This window comes from Littorina saxatilis, linkage group LG1 (genome assembly GCF_037325665.1).
Source record: "Littorina saxatilis isolate snail1 linkage group LG1, US_GU_Lsax_2.0, whole genome shotgun sequence".
In the NCBI taxonomy this organism is placed as follows: Eukaryota; Metazoa; Mollusca; class Gastropoda; order Littorinimorpha; family Littorinidae; genus Littorina; species Littorina saxatilis.
Window position 1 is genome coordinate 8,567,692 of NC_090245.1, and position 21,517 is coordinate 8,589,208.

The window sequence follows — 21,517 nt, forward strand, 5'->3', positions numbered from 1 at the left end:
GTGTGTTTGTAAAAAACAACACGCAAACCAAGAAGCAAAATCTCACAGGCATTTAATAGCAACAGCCACAATTTCATCACATGCAGCATATCAAGGACAACAAGGACTGTCCCACTATTTACATTTAACATATAAAACATGTAATGTGTACTAAAGCTGATACATTTGATTTGTGTACAGTGGAAACACCCCTTTTGAGACCTCAAACAACATGACAAAATCTGGTCCTAAAATGGAGGTACATTTACTGGGGTATTGAACAGAAAATGTTAAAAAAAACAAGGTCTTAAAAGGGAGGAAGTCTTAAATCTGGGGGTCTTCTTCTTCTTCTGCGTTCGTGGGCTGAAACTCCCACGTACACTCGTGTTTTTTGCACGAGTGGAATTTTACGTGTATGACCGTTTTTTACCCCGCCATTTAGGCAGCCATACGCCGCTTTCGGAGGAAGCATGCTGGGTATTTTCGTGTTTCTATAACCCACCGAACTCTGACATGGATTACAGGATCTTTTTCGTGCGCACTTGGTCTTGTGCTTGCGTGTACACACGGGGGTGTTCGGACACCGAGGAGAGTCTGCACACAAAGTTGACTCTGAGAAATAAATCTCTCGCCGAACGTGGGAACGAACTCACGCTGACAGCGGCCAACTGGATACAAATCCAGCGCGCTACCGACTGAGCTACATCCCCGCCCAAAAAAGGTCTAAAAGGGGGGTTCCATGGTATTCCGATCAGTACTGTACCAGAACAGCTGATCTGTTTTGACTGGGTATTGCACAAATGCCAAATGATTGCACTGTGATTCATGTATCAAATCACTTTAAACTCGGCAAAATTCCTGTATCCAGTGATAATACACTCCCTCTTCCTACACATTTTCTCCCCTGTTAAAAAACCAAAAAGAATAGGCTGGGATGGTGTTCCTAAGAAAGTTTTCGATCACAGAAATGCATAGCTATTAAGACAAGTAGCATGAAGCAAAATTACTACCGTACTTTCCGGGTCATAAGGCGCGACTTTTTTCCTCGAGTTCGACCCCTGCGTCTTGTATAACGAAGCGCCTAATCCGTGTATGAAATACGAAAAAAATCAAAGAGACCGCTTGAGTACCAGTCAAACAACTTGTGAAAATGCATGTTTCAGCTACTAGGTACTGCCCTGCCTTTGATCTGGCCGCACACACAGATTTCCACTCTGTTAAACTCGGTCACTGACCGGTCACTGACCCCGATGCAGGAAGTGTTTCCTCTCTCAGATATGACAGGGGAACCACCTCTCATGGCAAAAACTGGGTCATTGACCCCTGGGAACAAGGTGTGTCTTTTAACAAGGCCACCCAGCTATCACAATGCCTTTGGTCACTGACCGGTCACTGACCCCGATGCAGTGTTTCCTCTCTCAGATATGACAGGGGAACCACCTCTCATGGCAAAAACTGGGTCATTTTGGTGCGCCCTATTGGCCCCCTGCGTCCAATGGGTGACTGGATTACAATTTTTTTTTAAAAAGAAGGGGGTGCGTCTTAGATAACAAAGCGCCTTGTCACCCGGAAAGTACGGTACATTTAGTCAATCCGTCAAACTCACAAAATGAAATTAATGCACTGCGTTTAACAGGAAACCACGCTTTTCTTTATTCTTGTTAATATAACTTCCTGAGCTTCTTTTTAATCCAAACATAACATATCAATATATGTTTTTGATGACCAAACTCATAAATGAAATTTTAAGCTTCCAAGCTGAAGTGCAATCCCTTAGTCCAGGCTTCGTTGAAGATTGCTTGACTAAAATTACAACCATTTTGATCAAAAAATGAGGGTGAGACAGTGCCGCTCGATCTACACACACACACACACACACACCACACCCTCGTCTCTATTCCCCTTCTATGTTAAAACATTTTGTCAAAACTTGACTAAATGTAAAAACCCATTGGGTTATCTTGCAAAGAGAAGCAAGAAGCAAAGCTCATTACAGTTCAGCTGCAAGCACTGGGACCAAATGAACACACCAAACACACTCTAGTCCTGTCCAAACTCCTCAGCCCATTCTTTTATTTTTTGCAGGTCAAGTTCACCACAGCTGGGTCTTACGAGGCCGTGTGCAATTTCCTTTTCCACCATTGCCATTGTAACTTGAGGTACATCAATGCGCTCTGGATTCAGGAACTCCCAAGTGATCTGAACGGCTCCTGGGGCATCAGCATCACAGGGTGACATCATTTCTTGTGTGACCTCAGTTCCATTCTGGGTCAAGGTCATGGTGACTTTTTGAAAGTGGGTGGCACCCTGAAGTATACGAACTGGTGCCATTGCGCACGACCTTGCCAGGACTGAAATATCTGCTCCTGTGAAGCCAGAAGTCAGTTGACCTATGAGGTCAAGGTCATTTTGAGACAATTTGTGAACGATGTTGGTCATCTGTTGAGTGAAGATTTGCACTCGTTCGGTTTTGTCAGGCAAAGTAAGGTGGAATCTCCTGTCAAACTTCCGTTGTAGCTTGCCACGGTCAGTTGCCAGGTGCCAAGGTTTCTGTGTAGCTCCAATAACTGTCACCTATAAACATACAGAGGGTTGCTGACATAGAACTTCTTCTCCCAAGAAAATTGCATATTTATTTTATATAATTCTGTGAGGATTATCATAACTGTAATGATGTATTCAGTACTTTAAGAACTTGTCTGCTTAGTCTTGTCTTCAGCACGTACATATTTGTAACTTCTGTGCCCACTGTCCTTAACACAATAAAATCAATAAATTATGGATTCAAATTCTGAACATTTCACTTCCGTGACACGTTAAACAAACAAACAAATTAAATTAGCAATAATCCAAACAAATTAAATGAGTAATAATCCAGCATCTCATAGGCAGACATCACCATCCACAATACATGTCATCTAAAAGGGAGAGAGAGTGAGAGAGAAATAAAAGTACGTGTGTGTGTGTGTGTGTGTGTGTGTGTGTGTGTGTGTGTGTGTGTGTGTGTGTGTGTGTGTGTGTGTGTGTGTGTGCATGCGTGCAACACACTCACACACCTGTAAGTACTGTAAGTACTGTAACATGCCATTCAAAAAGCCTGCATTGCAGTCAACGCTTCCATAAATATATACACCAATGTTAATACATGTATACTTACTACAATATCCACATCACATGATTGATATTACCTGATAATCTGCAGAGACTGGCTTCAGCTGTAAGATCAACTCTTCCCGGACCATCCTCGTGACACTGTCTTCAGCATCGTGGTCAGGGCTATACAAAACATCCAGATCGTCAAGACACAGGACACAGGGCTGGTTCTGCTTGGCCCATGCAAACAGGTCCTTCAGTCTCTGAACCATGCATTCAGCACCGTAGCAAGTGGTGATGAGATCACAAGCGGTCACTCTGACAACGGGGCAAGCCACAGCAGCAGCCATTGCACACAACAGCATAGTTTTACCAGTGCCTGGAAGACCGTAGAGCAGAATTCCACGTTTGACTCTCGTCACGCTGCCAGGAAGCCCGGGACAAAGCAGGGGGAGAATAATATTCGTCCACAGAAACTCTTTCACCTGCTCTGCACCCTTCACCTCGCTCAGGCTGTGCTGAAAAGGGAGCTCAGTCCAACTGTGAATCGCCTCCCTTGAGTCCTCATCCAAACCATCGATGTTGGGTTGGGTTCTGTCAACGGTAGTGTTAGGAGGGATAGTGTCTTCGCCTGAATCCAGCCCCGTCTTGATGGCTTGGATTCTGTCCAGGTACTGCTGACACTTGGCTTTCAGAAACTGCTTTGACTGCGTGCACAGCCCCTCCTCCCTAGCTACCTGCACCAGCTGTGGGGCCCCCTCCATGTACTCCACAACGGCCAACTTGTATTTCTGCCGGCAGTCGGCATGGAACGCTGTGTGCAGGTGCTGCAGTGCCTTTTTGACCGAGTTCATTGAAATGAGCTCCATGGTGGCTGCTGGTGTTCTGCACAATTCTGAAACATGTAGGGTAATAGGTTGATGTAGGGTAATAGGTTGATGAAAGATTTGGACTGAATACAGTGGAATTTAACCCCCCTTCTAAGACCTCCAAAAATCAGAGAAAATCGGGTCTAAACCAGGAGGGAGTCTTAAAATGGGGGTCATTTTACAGAGGTTATAAACAAAAAGTCTGAGAAAACAAGACCTTAAAAAGGAGGGAGTCTTAAATTAGACGGTCTTAAAAGGGAGGTTCCACTGTATTAGCTTGATGAAAGATTAAGACTTCATTAAATACAATGTAAAGAGGCCTCGTGCTTTCTATCTGTGATGTTCTACTGAAAATGTGCAATACACTGGAAAAGCTTAATGAAAAATACAAGGAAGTGCCTCATATACCCTTGAGTGAAAAAGTCCTGAATTTACCCCCTGGAACTGAGTGGTATAGTCGTCACGAACTGAAAAAAAGAGTGACTTTTGAGATTCACTATGTGGGACGTGAAAATGATATAACTTCACACAGGGCTTAATCGGGTTCTTCACTTGCCATAGTACTTACTCCATAAACCATAATAAACATAATATTATGTAGCTATAACTGTTCTACATTGTTGTTGTTGTTGTTTTAAATGTTGTTGTTAGTTTTTGCCAAGCCCAAGGTACCATAAGCAGGTGGCAGCTAGAAAAGAAACAAGGCAGCGAATACAAGAGAACTCTGTGGTACATATATAGTAGCCTATTAGGGAGGAGAGTATACCCCACCTCCAGCCCCCGCCCACCCCGTGACACAGTCAAGTGCCTGTGGTGGTTACAGACTCAGTATAGGTTTAGTCTCATTCTTAAGAGATAACAGTTGTGGTTACCTGTGTTTTCCCTGTCAGTCCACCACACCTTCAGAGGGAGATTCGTCAGTGTCTTCACAGTAGTTCCACGTTCAAGAATCCGTGTTCTAGCACGAGCAACTTTGGTGATTCCAGACTTGGGCAAAATCCTTAGTCCAAGGGAAGTAACTCCGACGAAAGTTGCACTTCAGCTGCTTTGGTTTATTTGGTTTTGCGTACTTCGACAATAATTTGTACGTGCGTGCGTTTGTGTGTGTATGAAACAGATAGACAAAGAGAAACAGAGAGGCAGACATGATTCGCAGGTGTAAGATTCTGCAGGTTTAATGATCTTGATACATTTTTTTTCTGGCAAGACTGTTCTTGCTGCACACACTGTATCGTTTTGTGTTTGTGTTCGTTGAATGTTTATGGACGCATTCGCTCCGGGTTCCATGTACAGAAACGGACACTGCAGTAACAGTTGAAGAGATAATGGCTTCACTTTATTGTTTGGCTTCTAGGCCATCTTGGCGGTAACATCGTACAACCTGCGCATGTCTCGCGCGTACATTCACACACATAATAGTGACGTAGTTCACAGTCTATTAATATGTATCATGTGACGATCACATGATAGCAATATCGACACATCCCCTTTTCTTTACATAAACAAGTCCAAAGACTTTTACTGTCCAAACTTCACGGGAAAATGAATTCTCTGCACATAAAATTCTCATTCTCACCATAGTCCAATAGGCTGAGATTATTTTTACGCCTAGATTAATTTCACACATTCACACTGACTGGACATCTTGACTAGAGCATCATTTCACAACTCCAATAATAACAACACATTCTCTCTCTGGACAATGAAACTTTACTGGACAATAATTCAACGCCTTGAATTAAATTTATCACATTCGCTCACAACGCGGGACATAAACAATACCACCAAATGTTTACTTTCTTCACTGTCTATCTTTTCTCTTCAAACAAAACACACAAACAACAAATACTGAACTGTCTCCTACAGTCTTCAGTCTTTAGGTTTTGACATAGTCATTCAGGTAAGCTGGTGGTTTAACCTGACGTCCACGAGAAGTGATTTGACTTTGACCTGTGTCTGTTTTACCTGCGGTTTGTGACTTCATGAACTTGACTTTGATGCGTTCAGTTTTCTTTTCATTTGGCTGAATCTTCACAGGTGTTTTATTTTCAGGTGTGTTTGTCGCACTCACAGGAGTACTGACTTTGGTCACCTGAGTCTGACTATCAGCTACTGCTCTGTAGTTTTTCACTGCTTGGTCATTTAGCTGTCTCTGCCTATCAAGGTCTGTTTTTCGAGTGATTGTCTCCCTTGGACCAGTGTTGGTCAGTGTTTCTCCAGTTGTTCTGATTTGACGCCTGTTGCGTCTGTATGCTTTACCATTTTCTGTGTGCAGTTTGTAAGACCTGACATCTACCTGTTGCTCTACTTTTGCTTTAGTCCAAGTTTTGCCTAACTTCACCCTCACGGTTTGACCTGGCTGTAGGGTTTCTAGTTCTGCTGTACCTTTGTTATAGCACTTTGTCTGTTTTTCTTTTCTTTTGATCAGATTGCCAGTCACGTTTGTGCACGTCTGCGGTTTTAGCAGAGTTTTGGCTGTAGGAATTCTGGTTTTGGTTCTTCTGCTGAACAGTCTTTGCACTGGAGAGGTTTTCATCACCTCCGATGGTATGTTCCTTAACTCTAGTAGAGCCAAGTATGGATCTGTTTTGCTTTCTACAGCTTTCATGATCAGAGTTTTTGCTTGTTTGACCGCATTTTCTGCCTTTCCGTTGGATTGCGGATAATATGGCGAACTGGTTATGTGTTCGAATCCCCAAGCCTCAGCGAAATCTCTGTATTTGTCTGAGCTATACGGCGGACCGTTATCAGAGATGATCTTATCAGGGATTCCATGTCTGGCTAAATGGGCTTTTGTCTTGTAGATGACTTCTTCTGCTGTTTTGTTCTCAAGGCGATCGACTTCAAAGAAATCAGAGTAGTAGTCTACCACTACCAGGTACGACTTCTCTTGAAAGTCAAAGAGATCACACCCTAGCGTTTCCCAGGGCCTTTCAGGTATTGGGTGGGAAATCATGGGCTCTTTCTGTTGGTTGCTTTGGTGTGTCTGACAAGTTGCACATTTGCTCACCAACTTTTCTATGTCTGCGTTCATTCCTGGCCAATAGACCAGTTCTCTTGCCCTTCTCATGCAACCCTGAATCCCAGTATGAGCCTGATGGAGCAAGTGTAGGACTTTCTCCCTCATTTCTGTTGGTACAATGATCCTTTCTGCCTTGAAACAAAGACCGTTCTGAGTCGATACTTCCTCTCTGAATGGAAAGTAAGGTTGAAGACCTAGCGGTAAGCTTTGTCTCGACTCAGGCCAACCTTCTTGTGTTATTTGCATCAGCCGACACAAATCTTTATCACGTTTTGTTGCCTCTTTCAACTCTTCGAGTCGCCCTTCAGACACGGACACATGCGCGGCCATGTCAATGCTCTCGATTTCCTGCTCTATTTCTGTCTGGAAAATCTGTTCGCTCTTCATTTTCCCTGCTTTGTGTGACCTGACCACAGCTCTGCTGAGCGTGTCAGCGAGATACATCTCTGTACCTTTCTTGTACACCACAGTGTAGTCAAACTTTTGCGTTCTCAGCAACATGCGTTGCAGACGTTTTGGCGCTGCCAACAAGGTTTTGTTGTGAATGGGAATCAACGGCTTGTGATCCGACTCCACCTCAACATGTCTACCATACACATAGCGCTCGAAACGTTCCAGCCCGAAGAGAATCGCAAGCATTTCCTTCTCTATTTGCGCATAGTTGCGTTCAGTTTGGGTCAGCGCTCGCGACGCGAACTGTACCGGTTGTCCATCTGACAACAAACACGCCCCCAGACCGAACTCAGACGCATCACACTGAAGAGTAGTTTTCGCACCAGGGTCAAAAAATCGCAAAACCGGTGGTTCAGTCAACATGCGCTTGATCTCATCAAACGCTTTCCCGTGCAGGTTCTCATCCCAGCGGAAATGCACGTCTTTTTTCACCAGCTCACGCAGAGGCGCTGCGACCTCCGACAGACGTGGTGCAAACTTCTGGAGATACCCTACCATCCCCAGAAGTCTCTGAACCGCCGCTTTGTCTTCTGGCTGCGGAAACGACTTGATTGCATCGACTTTCTTCATGTCACACTTCAACCCGTCCTTTGAGATCACGTGACCCAGATACGAGACCTCAGTTTTCCTGTACTCGACCTTCTCTTTGTTCAGTTTGATGTTCTTCTCGCGACATCTCTGCAAGAACAACCGAACGTTCTGGTCATGGTCTTTTGCTGCTTCTTTCTCTGTGTCTCCCGACCCCCACACAATGACATCATCATGAACTGCGAACACGCCCGGCAGTCCGTTCAGCGCATCATCGACACGGCGCTGAAATTCCTCTGGACATACCGACGCACCGAACGGCATTCTAGTCCAGCGAAATTTTCCGAAAGGGGTTTCAAACGTTGTCAAGAGACTGCTTTCGTCGTCCAGGACAACGTGCCAGAAGCCATTGCGCATGTCGAAATGCGAGAAAATCTTTGCGCCTACCATCGACTCTAACGCGTCATCAATGCTCTTCATGGGGTAATCATTTCTTTTCAATGCCTTGTTCAAGGGTTTTGGATCTATGCACAACCTAGCCTGACCATTGGGCTTCAACGTCACAACTACGCTGCTAATCCAATCAGTTGGTGTGTTCACCGGAACGAGGACCCCTAACTCAAGCAGACGATCAATTTCTGCTTTGACCTTCTCTTTGACAGCTATGGGCCACTGACGACATGGAAGCTTCACTGGAGGAACCGATGGGTCTGTTTCAAACGTTAGCTTTCCGTCCAGAGCCCCAACCTCCCCTTTGAATACGTCATCAAACCCTGTGAGAACATGCTTATCCCCTGTGCCTATGGCTGAAATGTTCTCGACATTGACCGTGATCAACTGCATGTGTTGGCTTGCTCTACAGCCCAAGATATCCTTCACTTTGGCGTTCACTACCACAAAGCGCACTTTGTAGCTTTTGCCGTTCTTTGGATTGACCACAGGCAGAATACGCTCACCTAGAGGAGTTACTGGTCTTTTGTCATACATCAACAAGCGTTTGTTGCTTTTGGTCAGCTTTGTCAACGCTACGTCTCCCGTCACAGTCTTGTACGTCTCTACGGACAAACTGTTGATAGTGGCTCCACTGTCAAGTTGCAACGATGTCGTCACTCTGTCATGTCCAACAAGCATTTTTGCATGCACAGATTTATCAACATCATCAACAGACAAAACATGTTCATCATCATTTTCACTCATCGTCAGAACAAAATGACCATCATCATCATCACTCTCATCATCAGACATTTCATGCACTTGCCTATCTGAGCTTTGTTTGCACTGACGAGCAAAATGGTTTTTCTTTTTGCAACGATTGCAAGTCTTGCCATATGCGAAACAGTGTTCCTTGCCTTTCTTGTGCGATTTGCCACAATACACACACGCTTTCACACCACTGTCTTTTTCGCCCATACCTCTACCATCATGACGATCATGCTTCGACTTCGGGGTAGCACCCTTGTCCTTCTGACTGTTTGTCTTTTTTCTCACATGCACACCGACACGATGTAGGGCTTCATCACCAGCCATACTCTTGGCCTGCTGGGCTGCTGCCTCACTCACTCTGCAGATCTCAATGCACTTTTTCAAAGTTAGACCTGACTCTTGCAAGAGTTTTTCCCGAACCGTGTCATCTGACAGTCCAATAACGACTTGATCGCGTAGCATCCTTTCTTCGAATGTCTTGAAGTTACAGGAGCTAGCTAGTTGTCGGAGTGCTCCGATGTACGTGTCGATCGTTTCCCCCTTCTCTTGCTTTCGCTGGTGAAACTTGTAAGTCTCGTAGACTTCTGATGTCTCCCCCACACAGTAGGCTTCGAACAAGGGAATTATCTTCGTAATTTTGTCCTTGTCGTCTGCAGCCTCGAAAGGCAAACCTTCGAACACGTCCCTTGCACCATCACTGAGACAAGTCTTGAATACTGCGGCTCGATACTTCTCATCCTGAGAATCAAGACGCGATGCTAGTTCGTATGTCTCCCACGACCGCTTGAACTTGCGCCAAGTCGCCTCCAAACCTTGTGCTGACAGCTCAAGTCTCTGAGGTAACGGAACTTTGACGGTTACCGACCTCGGCTGCGCTGCTACTCCGTCTTCTGCCATGATGATTCTGACACCATGTATCGTTTTGTGTTTGTGTTCGTTGAATGTTTATGGACGCATTCGCTCCGGGTTCCATGTACAGAAACGGACACTGCAGTAACAGTTGAAGAGATAATGGCTTCACTTTATTGTTTGGCTTCTAGGCCATCTTGGCGGTAACATCGTACAACCTGCGCATGTCTCGCGCGTACATTCACACACATAATAGTGACGTAGTTCACAGTCTATTAATATGTATCATGTGACGATCACATGATAGCAATATCGACACACACACCACACACCCATACATACACACAAGGTGGTACAATGTAGTTATACACCTCAATCTTCAGTCAGTCCACCTGTTACTTTTTTGTGTGTTTTTTACTTTAGCAGAGAAATACTCCATACCATAAATAGCTTCCCCGAATTGAAACAGAAACAATATTATGCAAGTTTGTTTACTCATTCAGGCCAACACTGCATGAACACCAATAAGCAGTATGCTACATCTTTATTTCATAACATGACAAAGATGTATTGAGTGCAAGAGTACAATTATACTTTGTGTGGTGATATACACAGCACACACTGGCCCACATCAAAAATGTTTTTAATGAATCACTTCTTTCACCTCAAATAAAGTATTGTGCAAACACACAGTGTCACTAATATGCAAAATCATAACAGGTACTTGTGTGCTGTGACCTGAAATGTATATAGTCTATCAGAAAAGGGAAAAATTATCAGAAATTATGAAATAAAAAATGTCAAATATATCAGCTGTTGCAGCGCTTTTCAAGCACAGAGAAGCATATTTCAAGATGGTCTAAATGTGCCACCTCTTATCATGTTTATTTGAACCACCACATAGATTTTAAAATACATATCAGCTGAATGATGAATCTTTGGTAGTGCATTTTAATATTCAGTTATAATTAAAGTGATGCACTCTGCTTCCATCAGATTACATTTCTATACCAACACCTTTTTAGTTCTAGCTTGCTGCATCTTGCAGGGCTAATACAAACAAAAAAAAGAGAAAAACCCGAAAGGCCAGGGTCCACGGCGGCGCCCCCCAGAAGCTGAGTTTTTTTTATTTATTATCTTGTAGGGACAAAAAACAAAACTTTACTTTAAGAAACCGGATTTTCCGGTTTTAAAAGTTTTCAAAAACCGGATTTCCGGCGAGAACCGGAAAGGTGTTAGCCCTGATCTTGTAGTTATTGCAAACAATGAAATACCTTTTGAATCGTGTCTGTTTATGCTGTTCTAACAAAACCTGCATGTACAGCAATATATTCTTTCATTACCTCTGGTCACAAAGCAGAAACACATGTGCTGTGTGCCAAATCTCAACGGCAAAATCTGGATTTCAAAGATCAACAAGAAACACAAAACAAGCCCTCAAGGCAAACCAAAAGATAACAATGTGAATTATTATGCATTACTTCCCATCATTTCTCTTTCACAATTATGTGTGTGTGCTTCATATCCATCATTTTTAAAGTCAGCTTTTAATCTGTTGAGCATCATTATCCAACTAGACTTTAGGCAAATGTTAATCATACAAGTTTATCGACAGTTTATATATTTTTTTCTGTGCAATACTTTTGAATCAGTCCTTCCCAGAATGTGCTTTCTCTTGCTTTCTGTCTGTTTCCTCCTTTTTTTCCCCCTTTCTCTTTTTCTTGTCCAAAGTTGATAGAAACAAGAAATTCCTCCGAGGTAGGAAAAACACCCCCGTCCTTACCATTCTCACTGCCACCAACTGAGAAGGTTATTTCCCTTTGACCATTAATATGTCCCTCTATAAGTCCTTGTAGAATCTTAATCCACCAATAACTCCCTAACCGTGTGTTTGACTGGTCCCAATTTTTGTAAGGACCGTCTCAGGAATGTATAGAACCTGTTCACCAAGTTTGGTGACGATCGGTCCGTTCATTCTTGAGATCTATATGCGAACACAAACACACAAACAAACAAACACATCGACCGAATCCTATACACACCCCTATACCGGGGGTGTAAATAAGATACATGTATGTACTTGCAAGTAGGTGTAGTCGACTCATTTTAGGAATGCAGTTATGCTGAACATATGCATCAAACTGCATAAAATGCATGCCATATTTCCCCTTATTGAAAAGCCTAATTTTAACTGCCGGCAAAGCATTTGAGGCAAAACTTTGCCGCTTGAAGTTGTTTACTTTTTCATTTAATTTGTTATAAAATATCACTTAGAGTACTCAAAACACAGTTAACCTAATCACACACACACGTAACCCAACAAATACCGAATTTATATATGAAATAGCACAATATTTGCCAAGTTCAAGTACTTGCACTCTTTGTCTGCATAAAAAGCACTCTGATTTAATATTCATACATAATCATGTAAAAAGAAACCTTGCAGATATCAGCCAGGCTTTTACATGGGATACGATAGCTTGATCATCAATTCAGTTCCTCACATACCAAAAGTATACACACAGCCTGGCTGCTTTCTGCACAGCGTGGGAATTTGTGCTCAATTATGTTGAAAATGACACCTATGCATTCTGCTGCCAACCTTCTCAAGTCAAAATCCAGGAGCCAGGGGGTCCAGGGGGACCGTTTAGTCTTCAATATGAGCAGGGAGAAGTGGGCGGGGATGTAGCTCAGTCGGTAGCGCGCTGGATTTGTATCCAGTTGGCCGCTGTCAGCGTGAGTTCGTCCCCACGTTCGGCGAGAGATTTATTTCTCAGAGTCAACTTTGTGTGCAGACTCTCCTCGGTGTCCGAACACCCCCCCCCCCCCCCCCCCCCCCCCCCCGTGTGTACACGCAAGCGCAAGACCAAGTGCGCACGAAAAAGATCCTGTAATCCATGTCAGAGTTCGGTGGGTTATAGAAACACGAAAATACCCAGCATGCTTCCTCCGAAAACGGCGTATGGCTGCCTAAATGGCGGGGTAAAAAACGGTCATACACGTAAAATTCCACTCGTGCAAAAAAAACCACGAGTGTACGTGGGAGTTTCAGCCCACGAACGCAGAAGAAGAAGAAGCAGGGAGAAGTTGTAAAATTCGGGAGATTCCCGGAAAATCCGGGAGGGTTGGCAGCTATGCCTATGTCAATAAACAAAATTAATCCTGCAAACAAAATTCTCGTTCTGCACATGAAGCAGTGGAACTCTTGATGTTTACCTGTGTCCCAGAGAAAGCACAACATATTTGCTCTTGTTCCATGTAAAAGCATGCCTGATCACAATTGTGGTGTTCTACATCATTGTACACACAGGGATGAAGCTCTCTTTCATTTGAATAAGAAAAGCTTGCCAAATGCCTTTGGACATAACTTGTAAGAGGCAAACAATTTAACAACAATAAACACGGATGGATTTTCTTGCATAAGTTTGGTCACAAAATGAAATTGGGAAGCTGAATGCTTCAAAATTGAATAATCACTATCAAACACAAAATTAGACAACAGAATCTAGAGCAAGGTAAATGCTGAGCAATATTCTTGAAAAAGTTTTTAGCAAATATACATTTATAAAAATAGGTAGAGAGTAAGTCACAATGGTTGCTAATAGCAACTACAGATAAAAGAATCTCTTCAAGATTAAAAACACATTCAAGCAAAAGCAAGTCCTTAGCCACATGCACAGTCAACATTAAAATAACCAAATCTTCTGAGCAAAAAAATAATAATAACATTCAGAATGGGAGTATAGAGTTTTAATATTAGCATCAAAAAGAAAATAAATACTCGAGCAAAAAAGGCAGCCCTAAATTCACATATTGAAATCTTTTGGCCATTAATAATCATTCTAAGCAAATGAGTACGTAATAAAAATAATAAAAAAGAACATGAACCCATTTCAAGCAATAGCAGGAATTCTTTTGACCATAATTAACATCATCCAAAGCAAAATACCACATGAAAAAAACATGCCCCCAAAGGAATAAGTACTATTCCAGAAGGGCAGTACATGTACCCCATATTCATGCACACAACCACAGTCTCCTGCCCTTCAAATTCTCAACCAGCTTTCCGTCATGCAAACATGGACATTTCTTTGAATGTGTGTCACATTTTACATGTTACAAAGCAATGAAAATGATTGATATTTGTTTTAATTCAATGACTATGAGTTTGGTTACAATAGTTTGCATCTGAATGGAAATCTTGTAAGGCAATTAAGTCTCCATTTAAACAAAGGCCACAATAAGCTGCTGTGTTTTCACACACACACAAACAATTGATAACAAAGTTCCAAAAAAAAAGCTTTAAAAAAAAGGCCAACCTGTAAGATGGAAACGTAATAGAGCCAGGTGAAAGACAATGTCTAAATAGGACATCTTTGGATCTCTCACCTATGCTAAAAACTGTTCTTCCAAATACAAGTCAGGTAAACCTGTACTTCAGCTTCTGTAGCTGAAGATCGTGAAACGACAAGTCGTATCTGTGCTATACTTTGTGGTTGTGACAAATGTGTGACCCGAGCGAATCACTTCCAGACGCTACCCTATAGAAGTACATGTACAACAATGTGAAGAATGAGCAAAGAAATACTACCAGGAAACTCAAAGGTAGAAGATTAATATGGCAGGCTACAAACGAGACAGGCATAAAGAATCACACCGGCCATACCATCTCATACTTACCTCAAACCTACGAGAAACAAACACAAAGTGACAGGCATTTCAAAGATTTTGTGTTGAAAACAGTGTTACGAACAATAGCCGCTGCTTTTAAACTATTCCTGGAAAAACAAACATTCACAGGAACTCTTATTTTCCCAGGACGATCGCAGACTGGAACCATCTACAGGACGATCAAGTTCTGGCAGGATCTGTGGAGATCTTTAAATCTCATCTCCACCCAGTCTAGGACTTATTTGTATGTGCTCCTTCCTTCCATTGATCAAATGCCAGAAGTGGTTTTTCAACGTATTGTCACAGATACAGATACAGATTCAACAAGGTCCACTTGCAATTATGCAAGTAAACATCAAATATGACAAAAATAAGAGCCAGAAAAAAATAAAACAAAGTGAGCAAAAGATAACAACAACAAACAACCACACATACCTCTCCTCAAAAAAAGGAACAAAAAGAAAACTAAAAAACCATGATAAGGCCAAAAAAAAAATTAGTCTGTTTACGGTAACCCGACCGACCCTATTTTTTTCGCGCGACCCTAGACTTTTTTTTGGCATTTGGGGAAAAAAAAAAAACCATTTGTTTTTTTTGCAAAATAACGTAAAAATATGGTTTTTTGGAGAAAAAAAATTAAAAAATAAAAAAATAATGACCTACCGACCCTATTTTTTGGGCCTATGTTACCGTAAACAGACTTTTTTTTTTTTTTGCCTAACAAAAAATCATAATCCCTCTCAGAGGTAGAATATTTCAACAACAATCATCATGGATGACAGGAAGGGCTGGTCTCCATGTACCTAAAGCTGGATGATATGTGAGATAATATAACACACAAATATATGTAATGCGCTCACATAACGTTGACTTGATACATGAAATAATATAACACACGAATGATGCGTTCACATAGCGTCGACTTGATACGTGAAATAATATAACACACGAATGATGCGTTCACATAGCGTTGACTTGATACGTGAAATAATATAACACATGAATGATGTGTTCACATAGCTTTGACTTTTAATAGGTGAAATAATATACCACACAAATGATGCGTTCATATGGCGATGACTTTGACGGCGTATCTCGGTCACTTTAAGGCTCAACTGTAACGGTCAGCCCTGTCGTATCCACTGTTGCCTCGTACACCACCGCCTCTTCCAGTCCCTGCAAGTGTAAGGCCAACAAAAAAAATAGGTGTGGTTACGATAACATAGCCCAAACAAATAGGGTAGGAAGGTAGGCAATCACTTTTTTTTTTTTTTACTTTGTTTTTCTAATTTGTACAAATTAAACCTACTTGACAGGGAAATAAGTGTGCGACTCGAGCGCTTTCGCTTTCATTGCATTTTCTGCACTCGTTTTCTTGTGGGTTTTTTGTGTTTTTTTGACAAATGTAATAAAAAGTTATAGGGTCGGCCCCTAAAAATAGGGTAGGTCGGGTTACCGTAACCTCACCTATTTTTTTTTTAGGCCTAAATAAAGTGTGAGTTTAGAGGGAGCGGTCAGCAACCATAAACTCTATTTAAACGAGACAGATATGCAGCTAAAATGGGGGGGGGGGGGGGGGGGGGGGGGGGGGGGGAGGAGGTGTTGAGGTAATGCAGGAGGAAGTGATAGCAGAGTACCGTGGGAACGAATGCGGGGAATGGAAGAGGGTTGGAGGGCTGGGGGGAGGTGATGAGTGAAGGACAGCATCTGGAATGAAACAATGGTAACAGATAAGGGATTCAGAGAGAGAGAGCGAGGACCGAAGTCATTAGTAGCAGCGCAGCGGCCAGCAAGCAAGTTCAGCGATTTTTTCAGTTCTGCCTAGTGTTCTTTCTACAATTGCAACTGGGGGGGGGGGGGGGGGGGGGGGGGGGTGGGGGAAGCATTAGTGAGTAGTTTAAATATATCTCTGACCAGTCCAGCTAAAGTCACATTTCGACGTTGTCGTCGAATTTTGGCGTAACTTGTTTCAAACAGCTTTTCAGAAGAAGAACAAAACTGATTATTTTTATTATGAAACGGTGTTTATATTCGTTCCTGTTATAGAAAGAAAGAAACAAGAATGTTAAATCATGTACTGTCAATCATATTTAGGTGACGGGAGCAGTGGCGTGGTAATAAGACGTCGGCCTCCTAATCGGGAGGTCGTGAGTTCGAATCCCGGTGGCTGCCGCCTGGTGGGTTAAGAGTGGAGATTTTTCCGATCTCCGAGGTCAACTTATGTGCAGACCTGCCAGTGACTTAACCCCAGACCTGGGAACCCCTGTTTTGCACTTAGAGTATTCTCAAACAAACTTGGTGTATTTTCAGAAAAATGAGCGTACTCCACACAGCATATGAACATCCATGATTAAAGCATGCTTCACACGCGTCCGTCACACCATTAATTAAGTTTACCTATACATTTAAAACAAATGCATTTTTTCAATGTTTACTGACAAAAACTGTAATCATGTGTCAAAGTACTGGATCGGCTTCGAGATGGGCTTGTGAAGAAAAGTAGTCTGGGAATGTTTCTGGTCGTATTTTTCTTTCACTGACCGGACTGATCGTATTCTCGACAATCATGCGTACAAAATATGGCGAAATCGTATGGGTTCCCAGGTCTGTAACCCCCTTCGTGTGTACACGCAAGCACAAAACCAAGTGCGCACGGAAAAGATCCTGTAATCCATGTCAGAGTTCGGTGGGTTATAGAAACACGAACACTTTTCATGGAGAATGATTTTCTTAGTCTAAAACTTAAAAACATCAAAATAGCCAAGAATCAAGTTCCGCCAAAATTCCACGATGACATTATTTGTACAGATACAGATAAATTGGATAACAAACAAACTTCCCGTCCGCCCTCGTTAAAACTTTCAGTCAATACTTTACTGAATCTAAAAATGGCCAGAAAATCACAAATGAATGTGAACATGAAGAAACCAAAGCACAAAAAGCAACTTATTGATAAATACATTATTTCTACAAGCTGCCCCATCAAAAAAATAAAATAATAATTTTACACACATCACTGCACGCATGCTAAATACAAGCCCAGAAAAAGACTGGGTAAAGCCACTTTCTTCCTGTACTCTATCATAGTCCAACCTGTCTGTAACGACCACTCAACAGGTCAACCAGAAACTATAGACAGGTGGTCACTATTAAAAAGAAGTGAATTATATAGAAGAATAACTCATCTGGGATCCTTGCGAGTGGTCGCTGTGGACAGGTGGTCGCTTTAAAGAGGTGGTCTAAGTATACAACAACAAAACAAAAAAAACAACAACAACAAAAAAAAAACACAAACACAACACACACAAACACTCACAATCCCCCCCCCCCCCCCCCCCCCCCCCCCCCCCCCCCCCCCCCCCCCCCCCCAACACACACACGCCACAGCACAACCCACAATCTGCCTGCTGAGAACGTCCACAGCTTCGCCCCTCATCTTGCCGTCCCGCAGAATTCCGTAAATGAAGCCCCCTCCGCCAGCGCCAGCAGAGCACATTCCAAGCATGTAGGGCTTCAAGGCTTTCATGATCTGAGCGATGGTCTGGGGCTCGCAGCCTGGCGCCATGCGTTTCTTCATCTCCCAGTAACGCCCAACGCACTGACCCACTCGGTCAAAGTCACCTGTGAAGAAGAATTAATTCCATTAAATTCAATACAAATTTATTATCTGAATGAGAGACAAACAGACATTTTTCTTCTGGCTTGTATAACACTGTGTGTGAGGCTGAGATTTTACATCACATACATCAAAACATTATAAATAAACGCATAGAATTCATCTGAATTAACATGCGAATCATTGTTTGAAGCATCAGTACCTTGACAGAAAGGTACCCTCCTTCCTAGAACATGTTCTTGCCATAAGTCAAATCTTTAGTTGTTAATGTCTTTGAGAAGATACGAATATGAGGTTTTACACTGCATCAATCAATCAATCAATATGAGGCTTATATCGCACGTATTCCGTGGGTACAGTTCTAAGCGCAGGGATTTATTTTTTTTATTTTTTTATTTTTATTTTATTTTATGCAATTTATATTGCGCACATATTCAAGGCACAGGGATTTATTTATGCTGTGTGAGATGGAATTTTTTTACACAATACATCACGCATTCACATCGGCCAGCAGATCGCAGCCATTTCGGCGCATATCCTACTTTTCACGGCCTATTATTCCAAGTCACACGGGTATTTTGGTGGACATTTTTATCTATGCCTATACAATTTTGCCAGGAAAGACCCTTTTGTCAATCGTGGGATCTTTAACGTGCACACCCCAATGTAGTGTACACGAAGGGACCTCGGTTTTTTGTCTCATCCGAAAGACTGCACTTGGAAGTGGGTAGCTCAGCTCAGTCTGAGAGCAGGATTCAGAGTTTTCAAGCATACATTTTTAAATCAAAAACACACTGGGATGAAATTCATAAATGATTCATTCTGTAGCTATGCAATACTACACAACAATGTCAGAGAATTATCTCCTCAGCTAGACCAATCTTATAAGGCAGAATTGCCACTCCTTCTCTTTGAACCAGTCTTCATGAAAACATACAACACTCAGACACTGCCAACTTCTCGGGTGCTGTAACCACCTGGTCAAACTAATGCCATCCCCAACATCTTTTTATGATTTGCACCGACCAACATCTTTTTATGATTTGCACCGAGAGTTTGCAGTCATGTTTAAGAAATGATCCATATCTTAATACTTTTACTCTATCTCAATGTTCCATGTTGTTCTATGTCATGTTTTATGTTTGTTGTCATTTACACACCAAAAACAAATTTCTCTGCTGAGATATTAAAGGCACAATCACAACATACACAAACACACCACACCCACACGCACACACAAACACTCACAATCCCCCCCCCCCCCCCCCACCCCACAAACAGACATACCACAGCACAACCCACCATCTGCCTGCTGAGAACGTCCACAGCTTCGCACACTGCTGGGCCTATTATGTTAATCCGTCCAAATTCACTTTTCTCAAAAATTGCACTGACCGTCAATGAAGGCGTGGGAACACTCCTGAGCCAGCTCCACCAGAGCGTCCTCTGTGCTGACAATGTGGGGGTTGCGGGCGTACCAGTTGCGTATCACATCCTGCGGTAGGAAAAAGGTCAGAAATACAGTCCAACCTGCCCTAGCAACCACCTGTTGAGAACGACCACCTGTCCAAAACGACCACCTGCCCTAGCAACCACCTGTTGAGAACGACCACCTGTCCAAAACGACCACCTGTCCAAAACGACCACCTATCCAAAACGACCACCTGCCCTAGCAACCACCTGTTGAGAACGACCACCTGTCCAAAATGACCACCTGCCCTAGCAATCACCTGATGAGAACGACCACCTGTCCAAAATGACCACCTGCCCTAGCAACCACCTGTTGAGAACGACCACCTGTCCAAAACGACCATCCCAAAGGGTCCCCAACGGACTTTTTCTCTCTCTAATTCCCCTTTCCACAACAATCACCTGTCTATAAAAACCACTTTGGGTCGGTCCCTTGGCTGGTTGTTACAGACAGGTTCCGGGGCGGGGATGTAGCTCAGTCGGTAGCGCGCTGGATTTGTATCCAATTGGCCGCTGTCAGCATGAGTTCGTCCCCACGTTCGGCGAGAGATTTATTTCTCAGAGTCAACTTTGTGTGCAGACTCTCCTCGGTGTCCGAACACCCCCGTGTGTACACGCAAGCACAAGACCAAGTGCGCACGAAAAAGATCCTGTAATCCATGTCAGAGTTCGGTGGGTTATAGAAACACGAAAATACCCAGCATGCTTCCTCCGAAAGCGGCGTATGGCTGCCTAAATGGCGGGGTAAAAACGGTCATACACGTAAAAGCCGTGGGAGTTTCAGCCCATGAACGAACAAACAAACAGACAGGTTCCATTGTACTTACAATCCCGTCAAAAGAAAAAAAAGCTCAATTTAACTACAAACATCAAAACTGATGAAGGAAATGCATGTTAGAAAAAAAATCCAGTCAAGTCTACGCTTGACCCAAAATGTTCTACAAAGATTTGACGGAACAATTTCCTCTCCCTGATCGTTCATTCTCTCTGATGAAAACAAATGGCGTTCAAAAAGAAGTATTTATCATTATCAATAGTCCCTTATTCATTTGAGATGGACACAACAAGGTTTTCAAAACCAAATGAACATCGCCATCTCTTTATCTCTAACAAAGCGTTCTCTTTCTTCCCATTGCTAGCAGAAAATGCTCCACTTCACTGTACACACACAAACCTGGAACAAGTTCCTAGCCAGACGCAAACAATGAGGAACCATCTGTTTTGTTTCTACCAAACCATAGCTCATTTCTCTTCACAACACAATAAAAAAATGTTCCACTTCACTGCATGCACACACACACACACACACACACACACACAGAGAACACACAAACAGAACACACCACACCACACCATGTCACGTCACATCTCGCCACGCCACACACACACACACAGAACACACCACACCACCACGCCACGTCTCGCCACGCCACACACACACAACACACACCACGCCATGCCACACACACACACACAGAACACACAAACATAACACACCATACCACACCACACCACGCCACACAAGCACAAACCTGCAACAAGTTCCTAGCTAGACGTGTCTTGCCGGTGTAGATGAGGAGCAGGCGACTGTTGAAGTCCTGGACTTTCTGCGGGGGGATCTTGAGGTCCACAGGCTCTACATACAGGGGAAGTTTGGCTTCAGACAGCCCCAAGTGGACACCGCCTTTCAGCCCTCCAATCTGGTCCTGCCAGCCTCCGCCTGTCGTCAACAGCTGTTCCAGGTACAGCACCTACGGTGAGAAA

General features: G+C 43.0%; 2 protein-coding genes across 2 annotated transcripts in view; both read right to left on the bottom strand.

Annotated features, from left to right (window-relative positions):
* Positions 1–35: 35 nt before the first annotated feature.
* LOC138960788 (vacuolar protein sorting-associated protein 4-like) lies at positions 36–4,951 on the bottom strand. The gene is made up of 3 exons (XM_070332442.1): positions 4,814–4,951; positions 3,168–3,967; positions 36–2,553 (listed from the first exon to the last, which is right to left on the bottom strand). The coding sequence occupies exons 2-3, from the start codon at positions 3,939–3,941 to the stop codon at positions 2,020–2,022; spliced, it is 1,308 nt and encodes a 435-aa protein (XP_070188543.1). The 5' UTR covers positions 3,942–3,967; positions 4,814–4,951; the 3' UTR covers positions 36–2,019.
* Positions 4,952–15,710: 10,759 nt separating this feature from the next.
* Positions 15,711–21,517, bottom strand: part of LOC138960796 (L-fucose kinase-like) — a 49,243-nt gene continuing 43,436 nt past the window's right edge. Inside the window, exons 26-28 of the mRNA XM_070332455.1 lie at positions 19,679–19,778; positions 18,065–18,288; positions 15,711–15,843 (exon numbers count right to left, since the gene is read on the bottom strand). Coding sequence (XP_070188556.1) covers positions 15,772–15,843; positions 18,065–18,288; positions 19,679–19,778 — 396 coding nt within the window. The 3' untranslated portion in view covers positions 15,711–15,771. The remainder of the gene's footprint in view (positions 15,844–18,064; positions 18,289–19,678; positions 19,779–21,517) is intronic.